Source organism: Pyxicephalus adspersus, chromosome 12 (assembly GCF_032062135.1).
Source record: "Pyxicephalus adspersus chromosome 12, UCB_Pads_2.0, whole genome shotgun sequence".
Taxonomy (NCBI): Eukaryota; Metazoa; Chordata; class Amphibia; order Anura; family Pyxicephalidae; genus Pyxicephalus; species Pyxicephalus adspersus.
In genome coordinates this window covers 37,559,816-37,575,905 of record NC_092869.1, presented here as the reverse complement: position 1 = coordinate 37,575,905, position 16,090 = coordinate 37,559,816, and the positions used below count along the sequence as shown (strand labels likewise).

Genomic DNA, 16,090 nt, shown 5'->3' with positions numbered 1-16,090 from the left:
AAGGTTGCTAGCTACCATGGAAAACGGAAGTAACAGTTCAGTCACATGATGGTCATATTGGATCTTGGGGCGACTGCCTACAACATTGGCATAGGTGCCCCGTCACTTGTAAACAGCGTTTTATAATTTCTATATTCAAGTCCTTGATACTTGAAAATCATTAGGTTTTAATTAACTCAAAAAGTTTTTCCTAGCTGTTAACTCTTCGTTCAATGGTGTCGGCTGTCTTCAAAATTGACTTCACTTCGTTTCTGGAGAGGTTGCCCTTTATAGACAGAATAGCTTCAATTTGTTTGTTCCTGTGAAAGATAAATAATATTGCGATTAATAAGTTTGCAGTTATTTTGGCACCAAAATATAAGGTCCCCACTTCCCAATTACTTTAAAGAGGTTCCTTATCCTCCTGTTCTTTCAGAAAGATTCCTGTGGATTGCAGACCAGACAAAATCCTGCAAGAAGAAACCCCAGCCCATTGCAAAGGCTTCTCCCGAGATTTTTGCTGCTGTGCATTCCGCAGCAATGAATGGTGTCGTCATCCTCGCCTAGGGTCTGGCCCTTTGTATATTACCTTCCTGGAGCTCCCCCATGCTATGTTGGGTTTGCACCTTTTAGTCTGACCAGCTGCTTTAAGCAGTCTGAATAAGTTTCATTACATTTTAAAAATGATACCCCTTCGTGCGCATAAAAACACCAATTCCTAGGACGCTGCAAATTTTCCGAATGTCATTACCCTCTAGTATATATAGTATATAGCTTGCTGTTTTTTTTCTGGGGAATTTCTTGAGTGTATGTGAAAGTTTGCCAAGACCAGCAAATGCTAGTAGAAGGAATCCATCAGCAGCTGATGCGTGCCAAATGGATGATTCATCTGGCCTGGTATAAAAATGACATTCCTTTAGGTCTCATGTTTGACTTCTAAAATGAACGCTTTTTCCGGGAAGTCAGCTGGTTGCTTTGCAAAACCTTGCAGCCATCTGGAATAGGTTGGTGTCGGTTTGTGGTAAACTGGGAAATGTACACAGACTGTCAATGTAAAATATTTCTGGAACGCCAGAGGTAGTTAAAAGTGAAAGTAATTTTCTCTTTTGGTTCATCGCATCAATCACCACTAACTAATACGCCCTGTGTGTGTTATTTTTACTCAGCAGCCACCATTCTTCATGTACAGGGCAATAGGGTTATACAATGTGATGAATGGATCCTAGGAGCCCCATTGGTGGCAATGCAATAAAATGGTAGATTGTCTACAATTTCTTTGTCAAAATGGTTTGGAACAGCGATCGCCAACCAATGGTCCAGTCTGCGCAAAAGTTTTGGTGGTCCGCCGCCGGGTCAGAAGGACCAGCTGGGGGGCGCACTGGCTGTAGCCACGGACCATGTCTCCCGTATGGATCGCAGGCCCAGGGCAGTGGGCAGGTTGTCTCTGGACACAACTCGGCGACTCTTTCATCTCAGGCTCAGACCTGCGATGGGGAGGTAGGCAGGTTCTGCCATCATGACATCACTCTAGGGGAAGAGTCGTCTCCTTTGAGTGACACACGGCTCCCCGTGCTTGTGTAGTCCAGAGTCTGTGAAATTAGTGGTCCATGATGTCCAAAAGGTTTTCGACCACTGGTTTAGAGTAAGCAAGCAACCTACCAGTAATACCAGCATCTCTTTAATAATTTACAATAATATCATTGCCTCTGTTTCAACCTATCCATATATTATCACCCCTTTTTTCCTCACCTATAAAGTGACCAGCACTGCCTCCACAACTGCATATTAAAATATATCAACGCCTCCTTCTCAATCCATCAATTGATATCATTACCTCCTAACTCCGCCTTTCTAGTGATCAGCACTGCTCCCTCTCTCTCAATACTTCTTCCCCCACCCACCTACCGAAATCAGAACCTCTTCCCCCACCCATCCAGTGACATCAGTACTTCTTCCCCACCCCATCCAGTGACATCAGCACCTCTTCCCCCACCCATCTAGCAAAATCAGCACCTCTTCCCCCACCCATCCAGTGACATCAGCACCTCTTCCCCCACCCATCCAGTGACATCAGTACCTCTTCCCCCACCCATCCAGTGACATCAGTACCTCTTCCCCCACCCATCCAGTGACATCAGCACCTCTTCCCCCACCCATCCAGTGACATCAGTACCTCTTCCCCCACCCATCCAGTGACATCAGCACCTCTTCCCCCACCCGTCCAGTGACATCAGTACTTCTTCCCCCACCCATCCAGTGACATCAGCAACTCTTCCCCCACCCATCCAGTGACATCAGCATCTCTTTCCCCACCCATCCAGTGACATCAGCACTGCTTTACCATCCACTTAGTAATATTAGCCCCTCTTCCCCCACCTATCCATTGGTTAGCTAATGAGTAACAGCAACACTTTGTACATAAGTGCCCCCCTACACTTAGAATACAAGGGTGTGTGTATAGCCAGGTCTGCCCAAAGTCAGCTCCCATCTTTGAACCCATGTACAGGAGTGTAATAATCTGGTTGCCGTCACATGGGCAATATTACAATTCTTTTTGCATCAGATGGGGACGATATCATAATATCCTTACCGAATATCTGGATATGCTGTAACAAGTGTGGCTACTTCCAGCTGAATTGCATTTAGATCCTGAAGTCGAATTATTTCTGCAAGCTTTGGTAAAGCAGGTCTGAGCCAATCTTCACAGGAGCGCTGTGCAAATAAAAATATAATATTATATAGTGTAATCGTGGGCATTACCAAAAAAACACAGGACTGTGAAACAAGTGAGGTCTGACACCTGTGATATGTTCAAACCTTTGCTTTTCCTACAGGATGCCTCCCATCATCTATATGTGGGCACATTTCCCAAACTTCCCATAGGGCTTTGGCATTTATTGTTGTAATATACACTTGTAAGCTCTTCGGGGCAGGGTCCTCTCCTCCAGTGTCACTGTCTGTATTCGTTTGTCAATTGCAACCCCTATTTAATGTACAGTGCTGCGTAATATGTTGGTGATATATAAATCCTGTTTAATAATATTAATATTATTAATAATAATATTAATAATAAAATTAATACACTTGAAAGCTGGGCGACAGTGGCCCTGATTATTTAAGCTCTCCAGGGGAAGATTTCATCAGTGCAGCTGGATTTCCTAAAAGACATTAGGTATTTGTTATCAAATCCTGGACCAGATTCATTCCAGGTTTGCTGGATCACCCACCATCACTGATGAAAGTGTATCCTCTCCAGCCTTGAAAATATTTAATAAATCAGGGCCAGTGTGTTTCATCAGTATAGGGCCAGGCAGTCGATAGGTCAGTGGCTGTCAGAATTCGGAGAGGTTCTCTAAGATCCAAAATATTACAAAGCAAGTGAAGCTGCATAAATCTTTTATATGTAAATCTTTTCCATGCCTACAAATTTATATTAATTTACAAAAAATATTAAAATTGTTAAATAAAATATGGTTGTTCCAATGCACTTCATAACAAACTATGCACAAAAACAAAGATCCTATATAGTTACATTGGCACCTGTTCCATTCTTAGTCCTTACAATTTGTTTGTGCAAATTTGAAATATTCAACACTTCCCCTTTGGTTAGCTCAAATTCTTTGTTAAGTATATTTTTCTTCCCAGTTTAGGTTCTCCATTAATCTGTTTCTTTGGTAGATCCAGACATCAGCAGCAGCAACGCCATGGAATAATTAGTAGGGTGAAAGCACCTTTTGTCTGGATACCAATAGTGATAGGGGCTGATGTTTTGCTTTGGAAATTGCAGCCCACGTTTCATACTTTTAAAGAATGCCTGACACAGCCAAACTCAAGGGCCTCTACATAGTTTATTTAGGAAATCCTGCATGAGGAAAGGGCCAGGCAGTAGTTTATATCATATACAAGCTGAGAAATGGAACGCATGCCATATACACATTTAACATTTGAATTCATGTTGGTACTCTTGCTAGACATTGCTGCATTTTGATGAAGTTTCTTTATAGATTGTTTTTTACAATAAACTATCTTATGAAAGAAATCAGAACCCAGGTATTTATTGCAAATTCTCTGTATTTCCACATTCAAAAGCCCTGATGAAGTGGCACCTCTATATCCCTCCAAACAAGATGTCTTATATAGGGTCCCTTTTATCAATCAATGGACTTTCTTGCTTAGACTTTACCATTTTGGTGGCATACTCTTTATTTTATATTTTGTTAGTATCTTTTGTTCTTTATATGAGGTTACATTGACTTTTATATTGGGTTTAAACATACACAAGGCACAAGGGCACTGTGCCCTCCTCAGCCTTGAGGGGACCAAGTCATTTTGGTGGGGGTAGTGTAGTTGAGGTCCCAGGTCGGTTCTGCACAGGGGCTACCTCCCAGGTCGGTTCTGCACAGGGGCTATGTCCAAGGTCGGTTCTGCACAGGGGCTACGTCCCAGGTCGGCTCTGCACAGGGGCTACGTCCCAGGTCAGTTCTATACAGGGGCTATGTCCCAGGTCGGTTCTGCACAGGGGCTACGTCCCAGGTCAGTTCTGCACAGGGGCTACGTCCCAGGTCGGTTCTGCACAGGGGCTACGTCCCCGGTCGGTTTCGCACAGGGGCTACGTCCGAGGTCGGTTCTGCACAGGGGCTACGTCCCAGGTCGGTTCTGCACAGGGGCTACGTCCCAGGTCGGTTCTGCCTAGGGGCTACGTCCCAGGTCAGTTTCGCACAGGGGCTACGTCCCAGGTCAGTTCTGCACAGGGGCTACGTTTCAGGTCAGTTCTGCTAACTAACTAACAATGATCTTTCATGTCAGAACTTACAGGAATCTCTCAATGAATAATTGTTTTTCCTTATTCTAAGTAGATGAGTGAATAAACTGTTAGTGTTGTGAATGCCAGGAAAGCTTTTAATCATCTAGTATTGTTGAGTCCATCCTGTGTACAGGCAGTCTGAGGAAACATGTTGGCTGCCATTGCCAATATTAGATTTCATGCATTTCTATTTCTCACTATAGATTTCCTGAAAGTTTTTCAGCCTTGGGCTTATCAATCAAATATATTCTCAGACTAGTTTCCCAAACTTTAAAAACATCTGCTACAAATTGATTCTGATAAAACAAGTCTGTCTTTAAAGTCTTGGTATCGTATGATATAAAAGAAGCTTACGTAAAAACTGGAGAAGGAGTCGATGAGCTCTGCATTCTCGCTGATCTGGTTAGCCAAAGTCTGCATCTGCTGCACGGATTTACAGCAGACTTTCCTCTTCATCATTCGTGTCAGGTGCTCTTTGACCAGGTACAAATGGATTTTCCCAGACAATGCCTAAAAAGAACACATAAATGTCTTTATAAATTGGCATTCATTAAAAGTAAATATTTCATGTGCAGTCAATTGGGCTGCTTTGAAATTGTCTAGGTCTGGGTCTGGGTGTTTTTCCAAATAACCAATACATATTAGGAATATTGGAGGCACATGGCCATTAATGGCTAGTGCTGACACATTGGTAAATCTTGGCAAATGCCCAATATGAATGGAGTTTTGTGGGTTTCCTCCCACATCCCAAAAGCTTACTGGTAGATTTATTGGCTGTCCCTCCAATAATTGGCCTAAAGCTACGTACACACGTCAATTTTTTTTCGCCCGATAATCGGCTAAGAGCGGATATCAGGCGAGAATCTGGCATGTGTACAGCCCGTGTCGTTCATCGTACGTGGATCCGTCCTGGTGGATCCACAGACGATGAACGATGAGAGATTCTAATGCAAAGGAAGGGGGAGAGTGCACAGCAGGGTGCCACTCCGTCGTTCTCCCCCTCCCCTCTCCATAGAGGAGAACGGTGCTGTATGTACAGCACTCGTTCATGCATCGTGCGGTTCTTATCGCCAGAAAGGATCATAAAAGATCCTTTCCACCGACAAGAATTGCATGTGTGTATGCAGCTTTAGTCTACAGAAACATACATTCTTCTGAGGGCCAATTAGTAGCATGAAGGGGGCTCTGTAAGGAGTATTATTTCTTCAAACTTTTTTTCCCCAATAGGCACAAAGAGCATGATTTATCAAAGCTCTCCAAGACTGGAGAAGATAGACTATCATAGGTTAACATTGAATGTGGGACTTCTCTCCTATGAATGGGTTTATGTTCCTCATCTTTCTCTCTGGGTGAAATATCATCTTCTGCATTTTAGGTGTATTCTAAATACAAGCAATTCAGCACAAAGTAATTTTACATGCAAAATGCTATACATTCTCTTAACGAAGACCATTGATTTGGCCAGAATTTTAGCAGCTAGAGGGGTATGCCTTACCTTGCAGCTTTCATCCATAAGGGTGTGAAAAGGATCCATGAAAGCTTCTGATGTTGCAATGATATTTTTCATAATTTGGTGACTGAATGGAGAGGACCCTTGAGACATCTTTCTAAATTGGTTCTGTGGGAAACAATCAAGGAAATCAATAAGCACAAGTTAGAAAAGCCAGAAATCGCAACCAAGAGAATTCTTCAATAGATGATAATTTTGAGACATTTTACATACCTTTAGGTCTGCAAAAAGGTCTTGAAGCAAAGCATCGTGGACAGAGTCTTCCAGCTGTTGGAGCAGAGATGACATGTCCAGGCGATGATTCTCTCTTAACTTTGATTCCTTGCGATTTAGAAATTTTCTATAAAACGTTAAGACAAGAATCAAATGTCTGATAGATAAATAGATAGATAGATAGATAGATAGATAGATAGATAGATCCATGGCCAAATGTTCTTACCTAAAGCCTAGGCAACAGTTTAGATGAGCGATGCATATTGCTCTGTAGAAGCTTTGGGTTTTGTTCTTCTCTATGTATTCTCCAAACTGTTTTTTGTATCTGAAAAATAAAATAATTGCTATGGTATTGTTCAAAAAAAATACAACCTTCATAAAACAGAACATATCCACACATCTAACAATCCCTAAAGGGTTCATTCCTAATTTTAGACTAGTTGGGGAACTATGAAAATAATTTCTTTATGTACCCTATGATCAATATCATCCGGAAATACCGGATTTTAGTGGAGATAAAGGCTCATATTCTAAAGTCAATGAATCCAAAGGCTTGTTGATCATTATAAGACCTGTTTATGGAAATCATGGCTTTTATGGAGAAAGGATTGGAGGGCCAGGAGACCGTATACCCAGAAAGTTATGGAATCACAAATCTGTCCTTGAACCCAGTGCAAAGTAAAACAGAAAATATGTCTCTTAGGGTGTAAAGCCAGCCAGGAGGGATTTGTTTGATTTGCATGACTCAATAACTATCCTAAAAATGAGGATCATACACCTAATTGGGATTTTTGATGCATATGAGACACATGAATACCTTTCATGATATGAAAGCTCTACTGTGCTCAACAATGTTTGCAGTGGAAGGCTTTCTGTTCCTTTTGGAAAAGAATACACTCCACATTAAATTTTGATTTGAAAGTACCAATGTTTTATTATTTGTTCTATCTGAGATACAATAAATGATTGAATTCATCAAAATGATTTACCTCCTCAGGATTTCTTCCAGTTCATGGGCCAACAGCAGGGCCAGGCTGTCCTCCATTTCTGGTCGGATTTCAGCTGCTCTCTGGAAACCACTGGCATAACACTGGATGAACATAAAATTATTATAAATATATATATTATATACATTCCAATATACCAATATATACATTCCACCAGTTTATAGTAGTCACCTGAATGATGTCAATGTGTAGCTCGGAGTGATAATAAGATGATAGGATCTTGGGTTCCTTCCCTTGTTTCCAAAGTTCCACTTCCAAATCCAAAGCCTTATTCATGTGTGCCTTAACTGAGTCCTTAAAACAAAAAATTCAAATAGTTTAAAAAATGGTCAAGAAATATTCTGTTATATAAATATAATGCTAAGGTGCAGTAGCAAGGATAGCCAACAGTTGGCCCCATGTGCAGAACTGACTTGGCCCACCTACTGAACTGATTTGGGGCCCTTGTGGGAGCCCCTGTTGGCTGAAGACGGTGAGGGTCTCTCATGCATTTGCACACTCTACACTTGCTAAGGTGAACATTGACATCCATTTTTTTATTGCTGTATTATATTTACTTTCATCAAACTGTCTACATGAGAATACCACCTCTTGTTTCCCTAACAGAGGCACATTGTTAAAATGCAACATAACATTAGTGACCTGTACCGCATTGTAGCTGGCTGCCATGTACACTGTAGCTCATACAAGCTACAAAGGGAAGCAATTCATTTTACTGCATATATTCTAGTAAATCCCCATCTACTTACCGCTTCATAAGAGAGATAATTGTTCTCCATATTCCGGATAGTGTGCTGAGGAAGAAGACTTCCCAGTTGCACGTCGTCAATGTGTCCCGATAATATGGGGTTTTTTAAGATTTCACTAAAACAAAGAATGAATCATTACTTTGCAAAATCATCTACAGAGCTTTGTATGAAATCACACAAGACCAACATCTCATGATCTGTGCAGAATGTAATGAAGTAAAGCTTCAGAGATTTCACAACATCTATCTTTCTCCTATATATCTAGATATATATCTATATATTGCCCTACTTTCTATCTATTTGTATGTATATATCAATCCATATCTCTGATCTATCTATCCATGTATTTCTTTTCTTTCTTACTCTTTGTGGTCTAATATACTTCTGTCTATTATCTGTCTAAAATTATTATAATAATTCTTTTTTTTTTTTTTATATCTCTCTGGGCTATTTATCTATGAACAGGAAGTCCTCAGGTTACATACGAGATAGGGACTGTAGGTTTGTTCCTAAGTTGAATTTGTTTGTAAGTCAGAACAGGTACATTATTTTAATAAATGCAATTAGGACAGATGTTTGTCTCGACATACTATTAGGCAACATGGTGTCAGTTACTGTATAAAATCCTCACTGTGAGTTTATCACATACAAAGCAAAAAAAAACTTTGGGGAGCCTAGACATTCATTAGGTTCTGGGGCAAGCTGTGCCTTGATATGCAAAAAGAAACGTCTTAGTCATTAAAGACTTTCAAGAACTTACGAAACAGTAAACATTTTCTTCTGCAAGTCATGCAAAACGCCCCCCTTCCTTCCGTCCAGCCTCCATTCTGCACACAAACAAGCAGGGAATCCCCATTCGTTTCTAGGAGTCGTCCTTATGTCGGATGTCCTTAACTCGGGGACTACCTGTATATTTATCTATTTGTCTTTTTTTGTCTGGTTTGACTCATATTTTTTTCCTTTCCTTTTGTCTGCCTGTCAATCTATTTATTATATATCTCTGCATTACTAATCTATCCATCTTCTCTCTATCACTTTCAGTGTTTTCTCACACTACAGACATCCATGTCATATATCCATAATATAATTATAGAAAGCAGTAATTCATTTTGGATGGAAGTTTTATCTTTTCTATCCATTTTCTGTTCTGTTTCTATTATCTATCCATCTCTCCCTAACTATCTGCTTGTCTTGTTTCTATCACTCTCCATTATTTCTTACATTACACATTGTCACATTTCTCTGATATCATTATACAAAATATAACACATTTACTTACTTTGGATACAAGTTTTGGGTCCACCACAGTACATAGTAGTTGTCCTTTTCCCACAGCTCAAACTGTGTGATATTTTCAGCTCGTGTCTTTATATTCTGGTGATAATGCTCGGCATAGGTGTTACAGACATCAAATTCCTCAGGGTAGCACCCTTTGATATGTGTCACCAGGTGGATGAGGTCGTTTTTGAACAACTTTCCCAAAGCAGTCAATGTGGAGGGGATGGAGGGAGGGCCGTTCTTTTTTTCCTCTTGGGGTAAGTCATTGAGGCGCTCCTCCACGGTCTGCCTGACACACTCCTTCCATGCCTGCATCCATCCCTTCGGCCTGCTGACATTTTTTAAGTCCGGGTTAATCTTTGAGTCTTCAGATTCTTGTACTACGATGGCCTGAACAGCTTGCTGCAGCGGTTCTTTCTCCGTGTTGGTGAGGGATTCTTTTATTATTTGGAATACTTCAGATTTGAGTTTCTCATAAAGTGATTCAAGTTCTTTGTCTTCAGTTGATGTTTCCTCCAATCCGTTATACATTTTGTGTTCCATCTCAACTAAGCCTTTACTGGCAGGATGGAACTCCTGCTCTTCTATTAGCCTCTGGATGTCTTCAGCTAAAAAACAATACAGCACCAAAAATTTAAAGTGGATCTATAATTAAAACCATCACACCTCTTTATAGATCTATACCCTCCTCCTAATGTATCCCCATATTATTAGTATTTGGTTTTTCCTTGGAAATGCCCTCACACTGCAGTGCTATATACTGGCAGAGCTGAGTAACAGCCACACCCCTCAAATATCTTCCCACAAGCTTGTATTGTATAAAGGGGATGGGGCGTTTTTAGCCAGGTCTATTACTTAGAGTAAAAAAGGTCTAATTTTGGTGCATTTAAAAGTGATATGTAGACTTCTGCAACTGGAAAATGAGTACTGAGTTGCTTGCCTTCAGACAGACCCTGCAAAAGGTAGAGCCTACATACCTAATATGAAAATATGCCCCCTTTACATTTATGAATAATATGACCAACCCTGGTCCTGGAGACATTAGAAATGAAAGGAAATCACCCCGGTGGTGGCACTGACAGAGGTTCCTATCCTTACCTGTTATCTCTTTCTTTTCCTCCACCGGATTCTCTGGACTTTGTTCCGGCCATACTGGTGGGAAGAATTTCTGAGCGATTTGTTTATACCACTTCTTCTTCTTCTCCTTGATAATCCCATCCACCGGCTTGTCGCTGGGTGGGACTGGAGCCACTCCGGCCATTTTAATTTTAATTTTCTTCATATATAGGGGGGATGCTGAAAGCACAAAGAGAAGATAACAAAGTTATATATTATATCCTGTAACTTATAGGGACTTTCTCATCTGCAGGAAATTCCAATTTTTTTTACATTTGCCAAAAAAAGAACTATGTGCGGCAAAAAATTAGGTATAAGACTTTGTCTAATGCAAGCAATAGCACAGCATACAGCTATATCCACCCCTGCTTCTGTGGGTGGCCCAGTGGCTACAGATTGAAATCTTGGCCAAGACTTAAACTGCATATTCACCTGTGTTTGTGTGTGTTTTCTTCCACCCAAAACATGTCGCTATTTTTTGGCCTTCCTCCTAAAAATTGTCCTTTGATTATAATAAGGACATTAAACTCTGGCTTTGGTACGGACAACAGATTAGGAGTTCCTCTAATTGGAAGTTAGTGGATTGGCTGGGGACTGTGTAAAGTGCTGCATAAAATGTTGGCACTCCATCAATGCAAAATATTAATAAATATCATACGTAGTTATATCAAATTTTATTGCTGCTTTAATAATATCATGTTGTTATAAAACAAAATCCATTTTATATCTACACTAATTAAAATGGATTCATTGCATCATTTTATTGTTGATGGCCCTTTGGCCTTGACGAAGGGGGTGCGTTGGAACTGAGATGGGTTGGCTTTTTTTTTTATAATAAATTAAAACTTCAAGGCCACACATCACCTGGACTGATACTCTTTCTTTTCCAATATCCAATACATTGAGCACATTTCTGCTGTCATCACTTCTAGCCACTTTTACTATATTAAAGCCTAAAATTGTCACATGATTAGTTATTGCAAGTTTTCCATGCTGTTGAAATCATTACTAAGCAAGGTCACGAGTCATTATGTGCTACATGGAGAAGATTCAGCTCCGTATGATGTTTAGTATTAACATCCCGAGGCTAAAAGTTGAACAGGATGCGTGTGAAGTTTGAGCCTTGCCTGGAAGTTCCAAACATTTTCCTCCTAATTTGGCCTGACAACACTAAACACTTGTGTTCTTGTGATAAGACAAGCTAAACATGATACGATGTACTAAAAATATAGATCGTCCTGGCACCTAAGGAATGCAGTGGTTTATTGTGTGCAGGTAAAAGTTTAGTTGAAATGGGGCACTGGACAAATAGAAAGAGGGGCCACAAAATGCACAGCATCCCAGCTCTCTGCACCCCTGGGATTCTGTGAACTGGCGCACTAGAGAAAATGCGTTGTGCTGGGTAATTGCCCAGTTTGAACTACCCTAAATTCACAAGCTTGTTATGTCCAATATATGGGGCTCAAACCATCCCTGCACTAAGTTCCTGGCTCTGCACACCTGCTTTGTCTATTATGAGGCTTTTCTATCATCCCTGTTCTTGTTGCCAGTCCGCACCCTTTCTGTGCCCATTATGAGAGTCTCCCACCATCTTGGATTTTTATTTTTGTTTTAGTATGGAGAATATATTAGGAGTACCTGGGACACACACCCCATCATTACACATAATATAACCCGAGACGATATACTATAAGCACATTTTAGTGTTCACTCAATGACTATACACTATTATGGCTTTAACCAAAACTATGCAGCATTTCCAAATGTTAATTAAAATTCTAAACATGGTTGATGTGTTTTCCTTCTTTGTTTGGATTTATACTCCAAACAAGGATAACTGGTTTCCCCAGTTGCACAATATCTGGGAGTTACTGTATATACATAGAGATTATGTTCAGGAAAGGAATGATTCCCACAATTCAGGCAAGGAGAGAGTCGGGTACAATATCTATTATAATTGATTTCTATGTCTTCCTCTAGCCACTAATGGATTTGATCAGAAGTAATATATAGTTTTGAGGTTTGGGTTGGATGATTTAGCTGAAAATGACTAAAGTTTGAGCTTTGCATGCAAATTAGACTAAATTCCCCCCATGTGGACTGTTTAGGAAACATTTGCATGAATAAAAAAAAAATTCATATGGTATTGTTCACAACAAAGACAATAATATTACTTGTGCTAAAATTAAGTTTACATAGGTGGAAGGGACGGTAGCTGAGTGGCTGCAGTTGGCCAAAGCCACCCATTGTCCCCAACCACCATGTTGGTGTTGTTTGGAAGGGCAGTCAATGGGTAGTAACAAACTTTTGCTATTTACTCCCAATGGTATACCAAGCAAGACACTGCAGGGAGTGCTTCACCTTTGGGCTTGGTTGCTGGCTGTCCTACAACCTTGCCACTCATCTGAGTCATTGGATTTTAGAATGACTGAAAACTGATTGAGCATTGATTGAGGGTGGCCCTTCATTCCATCAGTTGAGCAAGGACAGAAGTGGTGGTCAACTGACCCCCTATAGCTTTGTAAAGTCAGTATAAGGGAAAAATCAATGGTGAAAAAGCATTTGTGGTCCTTACTAATCAAATTTAGGTTTTACGTAATTTGCAGAGGTGTGGCACTTCTTAAATATTTAGGGTTTGATTTACTATATTAATAAAGGCTGTTTACAAAATAAAGTAAATTTTTGCCATGCAAGGAAATTTCAATTAGCAATGAGATGAAACTTTTCTGACTTTTACAATCCAATCATGTACAAGGAAACCTTTCATTTTGGGGGGATTCCCATGCATATAGATATCCTCTGCAAAGTGAGCTATCTTTTCTTTAAGCAGGGGGAATGATCCCTTGCAAGGTAATAATTATCACTGGTAAGTGAAAAACCTTTAGCAATTTATTCACTTTGGGTCTGATTTATTAAAGACTGGAAAAAGAGATTATTATGGAAGAGCCTAGGTGATCCAACAAACCTGAAATAAATCTGGTCCAGAATTGAAAACATTTAATTGCAAATAATTTTCGGAAATGCATACCAGGATGTATTGTCTAGTCTTGGAGAGCTTTAATAAATCAGACACTTTGTGTCCATGTTTCTAATCTCAAATCTTTGGAAAATATTTCAGCCACCAGCATCTCCCCAAAACAGATATTGAACCAACCTCTTAAAAAATGTGTGACCATACAAGTGAATATAAATAGCACATAATTCTTACAATAACTTTTAAATCAGTCATGTTGCTTTTTTTTACCTTTACGAATTTCAGACAGCTGCAAACCACATCATGGCATTTCAGCAATTTCTTGTGGTTTGTTGGCCACACATTTTAATAAATGTGACCTCTATTATCACTACATCTAGGGTGAGTGCTTAATTCCTATTAGGAACTTCATAATACTATTCAGTATATTAAAAGGTTACAATTAACAGCAATTGGTGACATTCTGATGTGGGGGGAGATGTTCTCATGCACATGGCCAAATTCCTATCGGCAATTTCAATGGCAGACACCATCTTCAGGACCAAGGTATACCCAGCGCCAGGCTTCATACCCTAAAAACTGCTAAACATTATTTACAGAATATTTTTTTAAACTATTACCAATGCAGTTTACCAAAAAAGCAAGATATTGCTACTGTAACTAATTCATTTTCATCAACTTTCCTGGACTACATACCCCCACCTACACCTCTACCAAGAATGTGTTCATCCCTTATGGCATACTAGCAGAACAACTGATGCAGCAACAGATCAGCGATGGGAACTCTCTATGGAATTTCATGTAGCTGTCACACACGTAAGCCAAAATTGAATTTCTGCATATGTACCTAGTATTCAAGGGCAGAACACCCAAACAAAATATGGTTTTGTGGCCATAGTTTAGAATGTGTTTGAACGTCATTGCAAATAATTCTTTCGCATTACTGTAATGTAATTGTGGTGCAGCCACCCCCTTATCACCTAGAAGAAAAATCCAGTAATGGATACATTACTATATCATTATAAACTATATCATCTTTGTTAACATGTGGTAAATCTTTAAATAACTTTCAGATCTTCAAGGAACGCCTTCTATAATTACTATATCCCCATCTCACAGTTTATTAGTGTGTTGGTTAGTTGGAGAAATGGCCTTTACATTGCTGGCCATTGGGAAGAATGTCACTTTTACAGATATTATTATTATTAATTTTATTATAATTTTATTAAACCGTATTTATATAATGCCAACATATTACGCAGAGCTGTACATCAGATAGCCAAAACGATCATTGGTGTCCCTTAAACTGACCTGAGAGGTCCAAATTGCTCAAGGAACCCCTATCAACCTCTAAAGGAACCCTGGTTAAGAAACACTGTACTATTTCCTACTATACAAGCAAAAACTTCTCTGCCACATGGCAGGCTTTCCAAACATGACCCCGTGAACAAATCATGCCAGATAATCCCAATTAATCATTTACTAACATTGCTTAGATTGCTAGATTATATTTATTTACCACATTTCTTCACCCAACAAATCAGATGGAAAAAAAATATAATAGTACATAAGGTTAGGACTGTGCACATAAAATTGCAAAAATTAAACATTAATAATAATAATTTTTGTAAATTTTGTAAATCCATTTTATAGCTTCAGTTGACTTCAATCACCCAGGAAATTCTGCTCGCCTGGCCATCACTGGATTCAACAATCAAGGGTTGATATATTCCCGGCTTGAAATGATTTATAAAAGAAGTTGTGAACCTTCACTTGAAATTGTGCACGGATAACAATAAGTAAATGTTTACCCTGCATTTTTCTTTGTTACATTTCTCTAATAATCTGGATACTGATATATTTTAGGGAACTGTTGCCTGTATTCTTTTTTTGTTAAATGGTTCTCTTACTTAAAGTAGGAACATAATGCTTTGAATGTTTTGTAGCAAAATATTAAAAATAAAAGTGTGCTCACCTGTGACTTTGCTGGTGCAGTAAAAGGGACACTAAGGCTGCAATTTCCTCCCTGAGCACTGCAGTGAATGTGTCACTCTGAGATCAATGTGTTGATGTGAATGTTTCCTCTCCTTTTATACCTTATAGATCCACCCAGTTCTCTTCCACCCCCCTTCCTCTGTGCTGGCTTCTTCTCTAAAATTGCATCACAAGAATCATAAAAAACCCTCCAGCCTGGAAAATCCCATGTTTTTAATGTCAGAGGAGAACTAAAGAGACACTAAATAAGTGATGTGTATATAAGAATATGTTTTAGGCATTGGATACAAAAGTGAAAGTAGGAAAATGTGCAGATGTGTCCTTTAATATTCCAGCTGCTGCATTTGAAATTATTTTAAAATTAATTTTAAATTTTAAAACAATTCCTAGTGATTTATATATATATACTTGGTACATACTTCTGATGAATTGTAACCAGAAATAATCTTTTGTGATCATATCAGC

General features: G+C 39.4%; 1 protein-coding gene across 1 annotated transcript in view; it reads right to left on the bottom strand.

The window, feature by feature from the left end:
• TNFAIP2 (TNF alpha induced protein 2) overlaps window positions 1-15,723 on the bottom strand; it is a gene marked incomplete in the record, with an annotated part of 16,927 nt that extends 1,204 nt beyond the window's left edge. The window contains 12 exon segments of the mRNA XM_072427784.1: window positions 1-299; window positions 2,570-2,691; window positions 5,138-5,293; window positions 6,279-6,401; window positions 6,507-6,633; window positions 6,733-6,831; window positions 7,496-7,596; window positions 7,685-7,807; window positions 8,263-8,377; window positions 9,542-10,148; window positions 10,639-10,836; window positions 15,606-15,723. Coding sequence (XP_072283885.1) covers window positions 191-299; window positions 2,570-2,691; window positions 5,138-5,293; window positions 6,279-6,401; window positions 6,507-6,633; window positions 6,733-6,831; window positions 7,496-7,596; window positions 7,685-7,807; window positions 8,263-8,377; window positions 9,542-10,148; window positions 10,639-10,822 — 1,866 coding nt within the window.
• Window positions 15,724-16,090: the final 367 nt, after the last annotated feature.